Source organism: Harpia harpyja, chromosome 13 (genome assembly GCF_026419915.1).
Source record: "Harpia harpyja isolate bHarHar1 chromosome 13, bHarHar1 primary haplotype, whole genome shotgun sequence".
Lineage (NCBI taxonomy): Eukaryota > Metazoa > Chordata > Aves > Accipitriformes > Accipitridae > Harpia > Harpia harpyja.
Window position 1 is genome coordinate 4,499,145 of NC_068952.1, and position 8,114 is coordinate 4,507,258.

Here is an 8,114-nt window from a genome sequence, read left to right on the forward strand (position 1 = left end):
TACTTTGCAACATTTTATTTTATTCTGATACAATACTCAAGTTAGCAGCTAACATCTCGGCAGCATCAAGAAAGCAGTGGTCCAAACTTTCTCAGCTTGGTAAGGAATGCTAATTAAAAAACAAAACAAGTTACTACTTCAGTATTTCAATATACAAGGATTATTTTATAAGTTTTATGATTTCATGATATAGTAACGTGTCAAATACTAGTACAAAAAAAAATTATTTTTGAAAACAAAATACCACTAACCATTTAAGATAAAAAAACATTTTTCCAGTGTCTCACCTGAATGACCATCCTGCCAATAAGATGGTCTAGCAACGTAAGGCATTGAGCAGTATGTTTCAGCATCATCAGAAAGGGATTCTGTGAGAAGTAAATTTTTTTAATTCTTTCTAACAGGTTTAAAACATACACACAGACTAGAGTTGCCAATGCGCATGGATTTTTTTTCCCTGATGTTATTTTCATTTTCTTTTTGCTTCTGTTAAAGTGCTTTTTTGTCACCTATCCAGTACATTCAGACCTCTTTGCTCTGCTATGGATTTTGCAAATCTGTACTAGTATGAGGCATCTTTTTTGGATTTGCCAGAACAGCATGATTACAAAACAGAGCACACTGGTACTGTCTCTTCTATGGAATGCTTAAGCCCATCAGGGTCCTCTAAAGCAGCTACAGGATGAGTATAGAGGACTGAATTTTATTAAAAAGTAAAAATTTAAAAACAGTAGTAGAAGGGCAGTCATTCTTTATTTGCAGATTGCAATTTATTTTCTATTTAGTTAAGATTTTTAATAAGATATTTAAACTTAAATAACCATTAATATATCCTTTTTCAGACCTGAAAAGGTCCAGGCTGTCCAAAAGCTTGTCTATTCTTTACAACAATCTCAGCTGACCTAAGAAAAAAATACTGCCTGTTCCTACAAGCTTTGCCTTCATTATATCCTTGGATTATCAAATTGCAATAACAGGCTATTTCATCAGCAATTATGTTCTTACCATTGTATTCACTTTCTTTAAGAACTGCTTGATCCTGAACGTGGATTTCTTCGTACTCATTTTGAGGTGGTTCTTCAATATTTTCTTGAGTTTCCACCATTTGGCTTGATTTACAATTCTTGATTTTAGCAGGGAGTACCAACCAATTTCTATAAGTTACCTCAATGATCCTTTCACACAAAAAAGGAAGCTTGCAGGTCCGTATTCTGTCTAAAAGGTCAATAACCTGTGTGATGCTTTTGAAGAAATGCAAAGGATAAAGTAGTATTTTGAAAACTCAAATCATACACTGTTAGTCTCAATTCTACTGCCTTTGTCACATTCTTTACCTTTGAGGTTACACGAGTCCTTCAATTTTAGGGTAAAGGAGCTAGCAACCCGACTACGGAATTGGAAAACAGTACAGTTATTTTGAGGATGTCATTAAGCGAAGACTTCCACTGATCATAACAAGAACATTCCCAAAGTAAAGGCCAAAGGATTTGACCACGTGTAATTTATACTGAGTGCAACTCCCTAAAAAAAATTATACGGGGTGACAAAAAAAATAATTTCATTAAATATTTCATTAATGCTGGATGTATATTTTAAAAGATGTTTGGTTTTGTAACAATGTTAGGTAATGCCTGAATAAATGTTAAGTGCCAGAAGTAAATACTTACTTTGCTAAATACACAGCGCACACACCACCCTGTTTCAGACTTGGGTGTACAACAGGTAGAGCAGACTGAGGGTTAAGCATATCCAGAACTATCTGCAAGAGAAAGATACCTATGTTTTCTCAGTAAATATTAATATGTATCTATCACTTTTTTTCCACAACAACAATGCTTGAAAAAACCATCTTTACCTATAGAAAATGCATACAACAGCAGTATGTAATCCCAAACCAGTTTTATTACTGCCTCTCAAAGCCTTAGAGAAACCGCAGGTCTACACATGTACAAAACAAAGTCCTTGCTACTTCCAAATAAATTTCTGTTAAAACAGCAAGTAACGTTTCACCAATACGGTAGTCCTGTGCTAACGTTAAACCTCCTACGAATTAAATTCCATAATGTTGACATTAATAAAAACTTTCAGAAGACTACATTTACTAACATCTTTGGATATCTAGTTTTCAAATGTAAAAAAAAAAAATTAAAAAAAATTTTCAAGAGCATCTTTATCATGAAAAGATCACACTACAGTCTCAATGTCTAACTTGCTGTTTGTTTCAAGATTTGGAAAACTTCTGACATTGACAATTTATCCATCTTCTGCTAGAAAACTATTCAAACTGTAAAACAATGCGATATGCAATACCTGATCCTTCCTGTGGACCTGTTACATTTCAAGTTTTTAAAATGGTATTTTTATGCTATATATTTTATTTCTTTGCTCAAACTGTTTAACACAATTGTCATTTGTTTAAAGTGTTAATGTAAGTAGTTTGTCTGCTTCACATGGAAGAGTGGTTAACATCTAGCTGTTTTCGCCAGCACGCCTCTCTTTACAAAATCTAGATACAAGAAGTGGGACAGGAGAGCAAGCAGTAGCATTCCTTACTCTCACTTAGGCCTTGGTCACATTGTGCTTTCTATATAGCTGATAGCAAAGTGTTTACATATTTATATTTTCTATAAGCTTATGTATTTTTCTTAAATTTAATGTTTGAAATATATGCCTTAGTCAGATACAAAAATATCCGTTTCTCCAAAATACAAGACAGTAAGTTTGTCTTTGCTTACAAGACAGCAGTGATTAATTGTATTTCTGTACTACAGCCATATCACTCTTTCATTTGGGAAACTGTTAACTGAAACCTTGAAAATACTTGTAATCTGACAAAAAAAAAAAATCACAATGTTTCTTTCATTGATTGATTGGTTTTTCTCATGTTAAACTAGACATGGGAATCCCATTGTGAGTGTGAGCACCAGAGGTTTTAATTTATGCAGAAAAGATCAATGTCAAATGGGGGGATTCTCTGGACTTACTGCATCAACTGTTACAGATTTCATATCTGCAGCAGCTGTTGAAACGTCTTTAAGAATGAAATCCACGTTATCTGGCCACTCTTCCATGTGTCCTATTTCCCATGCAGCACGCCAGTGCCTGTAATTCTTCTTAGCTAAATTATGATGATCATCTCTGATTTCATAACTTATAACACGTCCTTTGGGCCCAACTGAAAACAAACAAAAGACACTAGACTTACTACTCTTCCCCCCGTAATAAAGAATTTAGAAAAAGTAGTGTAGTAAACAACAGAAGTACACCTTTAAATCTCAACTTCACTTTAGGAAATAATCACATATGAAACAAGCAATTACAATTTGTTTTTTCTTTACATATAGAACAAACATATGCAGATAAAGTGCTGGGTTAGTTCTTTTTCAGACTGAAATCCATCAATCCACAGGTGAAATAAAGCATAGTTACAGTAGTACAAACTGTTCTTAAGATGTCCTCCTGAAGTAACTCCTGCAGCAAAAGACAACTTGAGCATCTGTGGTCCTATCCATCTACAATTCTTCTGATACAGCTACCAGAGGTACCAGCTGAGAAAGCTCTAACATCGGTCACTACTCACAGGTGCTATAAAACTGACAGACAGTGACTGCTTCTGTTTTGTTAAGAATTGGAACTGCTGGTTTTAAATCTTTTTTGACAGTCCTCGTTTTTACAAAGGTTTGCTGTTTTCCATGCATAGTTCTTTCTCTGCCTGTCCCTTCATAGGGTTGGGGAAAGGCTAAGAAACACCCCCCACACCTGCTCACTAATCTCAGCCCCACAGACAAGTTTCCAAGTGTACTCTTTGATTTACACAGGCTTGTGTTATTTTCCTGTTATGGTCTGTAACTGTAATATATTATTACTTGTTTTAAGTATCACTTTACTATCCTGAAATGTACCGTATGAGTCCAACACATAATTCTTCATAAAGGAAGTGTTAGGAGGAAATCCAGGCACAGACAGCAGCATGTGCAGTGCTGTATTATTCTATCCTTGTATTACTCCAATTACTCAAACCTACCCCACCATTAGTTTCTCTTTCTCCTTGCTACTTTTTAATGGGTGAAGGCAGCTTTCAGCAGTCAGCAGTTCAGCAAGTGAGGTTCTATGACTTTTTAAGCCATTTTAGGTCAGAGTCACCAGGCTCCTTCCCTCACCTCTGTGATCCCACTGTGAATCCATTCAGAAAACTGAATAAAAGAGGGGATGGGTTTCCCAGCAGTCTTCCTCTGATCTAGCTCACCCAGGATCAGACAGAGGCCAGAGCCAACATGTAAGGAGGGAGGGTTTCAGCAGTGTCACCTTTGATCATCTTAAACAGTTGCAGAATTGCAGCACCAACTCCTTATCACTCAAGATTATCAGTTTGGAACTATTGGAAGAATAAAATTGATCACACCGGCGTCAGTCTTACTCCTTCCTCTGCTCACTCCAAAAACTTCCTACATTTTGAAACTGACTTCTGGAAAAATAAGGACAACTAGTTAAAACAGCGAGGCAAAACTCTTCATTATTGTGATGCTGCAATATGTCAAGTTTGCATATATCATGTTTTCCCGTTCTCAAAGATCTTAAAGTCATGGCAAATGCCACATTCTTAATACAGTCTTAACTTTGTCCTGTTGCATGTCAGTAGTTTCTGGGAAAGATTAAAGAAGGAATGGAAAATAAAACATGAAACGAGAGTAATATGAAGAGAGGAGATTAATGAAATCTGTTAAATCAATGAGAATTGTGGACATTAAATACTTCCATGGACCTTGGTAACATGCCCCCTAGATTTAAATTCCAGCGTTTACCTATGTAGCAGCTCTTTTTCTTGTTGGGTGTCACTGTACTAAATGGTGGCAAAATTAGCCACCATTAGGAAAGAGCAAATCAAATCTTATTTATTTCAGGGTCAGCGCCAAATTGCATTAAGCTGTGACTAACACTGTCCATATTTGGTGCTGATTTAAGTTCCATAAATTTGAAAATAGCAATACAACCTCATACCTTTTTCCCTCTCCTCAAGATAGAGCTGAACTGGCGCACAAGGACTGCTTTCTTCCCATGGATAGGGTTAACAGATTTTGCTGACTTGGCATGGTTACAGCTAAATTAAAGTGATCAGAAGGAACCTATTGAACAAGACTGAAAAAGGAGAGGAAGAATTGGTAAGTCCAGGTGTGTTTGTAGGAAATGGCCACAGCGGCCTGAATACCCAAGTCAGAAAATAATTTGCTAAAAGCTAACTTTTGCCTTAGCCAACATCAGGTATTCAATCTCTTTCTTTGGATTTAGGGTCTGCCTGTAGGGGAAGATGGGAAAAGCTAATGACTCTTACTTTCCCTCTCTCTAAATGCATCTCTGGAAACAGAAGTGCTGACTTTCATTTTCTGTTTTGTCAGCTTCTAGCTCCCATGGCAGCAATGGTTTCTTTGAGGATAATTCCAAACTATCTTCAAAATCCAATCACAGAACGAGAAAAACCCCCTAGTTTATTGCAGAAAGATGATCGGAAGGAACTAAGGAATAGCGGTAGGAGGCAGAAAGAAGGAGGGGGAGCAGAGGTGCAACTGCTGACCTCAAAACCTGGGCCCAACGTATTTCAAGACCACCTGCAGCTGAGTGATCTTGGGGCAGCATTTAACGGCTGATCATTAAAATAAGCATTTTCAACTGAATTAGTACACCAAGTGAAGATTGCTGCAGCTAAAACAACAGACTAAGAAGAACAAACTACTCTGTTCATCTCAGGAGGGGACCTTCCAGATTCCCTTTGCTGCTGCTTACACACCCTCACCAATTTTAAGCTCCTGATGAATCTCAGCACTCTAGTTTGTAGCATTCACTAAGTGTAACCATTCCTAGTTCCTCACGTTATCCTCAGCAGTATGACCTGGCATCCAGGAGCAGGGTTGGATCGATGACACTGGTAACATACTTGCTGGATACTAAACTTCCTCAGAAAAACCCATGCTTCTAAAAAGCCTTGTATTGTTATCCTGGAGCACATGCCAAGGGACAGCAAATACAGCATTGCTACATGGGAGAGTAAGAGAAAACTAATTCGCTGCCTTTGAGTTCAAAGGTTAACGGACTTGAACAAAAAGAGCAGCCGATCTGTTCAGTTTGTCTCCCTCACAAGAGCTTAAGAGGAAGTACCACCTCCCACAGATACTTGGCTGGCTGTAAGTGGGGGTACCAGAACATCTTCTATCTTGAACTGTTGAATAACACAGAGTATAGCCACAAAGGCGACCCAAACTGTAAACGTTTTACAAAGACAGCATAGTCTATAACAATGCTTTATAACACACACTGGACAATAGTAAAAAAGAAATGTTAGTGCTGAGGTTTCATAGAAGTTCAGGATACAGGCTGCTTCTCAGGTTCAGTGACCACTGCTGGGACCCTCAGGTATCCAGTTACTCTGATGGTGGGGTGCCCACAAACCCTGTCTTTGAACGTAAGCCTTCAGGATATGCAACTTGTGCTTTTCTGCTCTACCAGATCAAGATGATCCGTGATAAGGTTCTTGTCTTTACCCTCCAAAGCCCTTTAATATTGCAGAGAAGGGCAGTATTCTGCAATAGCAGAAATACATTTTTAAAAAACAAACCAATGTGAAAACCAAATTCAAGTGGTGCTTTACTTTCAGGTGTGTACAAAAGCAATTACAGCAAACAATTGTGGTGGTTTTGTTTTAGTTTTTTTCTTTCCTTAAGGAAGTTGTTCTATCAGAAGCCCATAAATTAAATTACTCTGAAATGTGGTCCACTAACAAGATACCTACAGATGAGATGAAGTTGAAGGGTGAGGTTTCACCCTCGCTCACACTACTGAGTGCAAAGGCTCTCTACCTTCTAGAGCACTGAGACCTAGATCAAACCAGGCTAGCTATAACATGAAAAAATAACAGTGTGCGTCCACATAAGCATTTTCACTGGTATCTAGCAATCTGATTATTCATGTGGTCCATCAAGGAGAAGGAAACTGAGAAAGGCAAGAGATTGGGAGAAGGCGTCTAGTACGGGTAAGCCAAAGCCAGCAATAATGATGGCTGAAACCCAGCTTTCTGCAGGGCCCTTGGCAACGCTTTGCACTATGGCCCTTGAAATACACTCAAAACGGTTTGCAGTTCCTGCATTGGCTCTGGCACAGATGTAATTTTCCTGTACGTCAACAAACTATATATGAACACGTGAACTGCAGCAAAACTTTTAAGAACTGACCACAAGTATTTGGTCAAAAGAAAGGCAATGTGCAATAAGGGCATTGCACTGCTTCTATGTTTTCTGAAACCAGGTTCTCACCTGCTCTTGACAGAAACAAGCTCATAGCGCCAGACCCACTGCCAGTTTCCAAAACGGTGTCTCCCGGGTGGATATCCATCATCATTAAAATAGCACTTATATCCTGCGGGTGAGAAAAAACACGCCACGTTACTACTCTCGGAAACTAAGGGTGAGATTCGGCCAGTGACCTCCCAGTCACCGGCCAGCCCCGGTGAACGGCCGGTACCTTGGGGTAGGCGATGGTGGGTCCCCGCGGCATCAGGAGCACGTACTCCTCCAGCGAGGGCCGCCTCAGCAGCAACGGCGCCCCGGCCGACGTACGCAGCATCTGCCCGGGCAGCTGTCCGATGATGTCGCGGTGGGGCAGGAGGCCTCTGGGACTGGCCAGAACCGAACCCGCCGCCAACCGGCACAAGAGCTTCAACGTCGCGTTGTACTTCCTCCGTACCTCCGCCAGCGCCAGCTCCCCGGCGCGGAAAGGGCCGGGCCGGGCTCCCGCCTCCTCAAGAGACACCTGAGGGGCGGTCGCCTCCTCCTCCTGAGGGGGAACCTGAGGGGCCGCCGCGCACCGCCCCACCGCCGCCGCTTCTTCCGGCGGTAGCAGCCGCCTCACCCGCTCCAGAGGCGACAGCGACGTCTCCCACGCCCGCCTCCGCGGCCTCCCGCCGTGGGCGGCCCCATCGCCGGAGGAGACGGCTCGCCACAACCCTCGCCAGACCCTCATGAGAAAAGAGGCGGGAAGGCGGCGGCTCGCAACGGTCGCCCCCGCGCGCCTGCGCCGCGCGCCCCGGGTGACGCCGTCCCGGCGTCACCCGGGGCGCGCGGCGCAGG

At 41.0% G+C, this 8,114-nt stretch overlaps 1 protein-coding gene across 2 annotated transcripts; it reads right to left on the reverse strand.

Annotated features, from left to right (window-relative positions):
• Positions 1–8,057, reverse strand: TRMT61B (tRNA methyltransferase 61B). 2 transcript variants are annotated; one of them, XM_052806131.1, is made up of 7 exons: positions 7,510–8,057; positions 7,302–7,404; positions 2,985–3,175; positions 1,668–1,759; positions 1,006–1,241; positions 288–368; positions 1–109 (listed from the first exon to the last, which is right to left on the reverse strand). In XM_052806131.1, exons 1-7 carry the CDS (start codon positions 8,005–8,007, stop codon positions 66–68), a joined length of 1,245 nt encoding a protein of 414 aa, XP_052662091.1. In that variant the 5' UTR covers positions 8,008–8,057; the 3' UTR covers positions 1–65. The 2 variants fall into 2 exon arrangements, with proteins under 2 accessions (XP_052662091.1, XP_052662089.1); XM_052806129.1 differs by lacking the exons at positions 1–109; positions 288–368 and having other exon boundaries at positions 375–1,241.
• Positions 8,058–8,114: the final 57 nt, after the last annotated feature.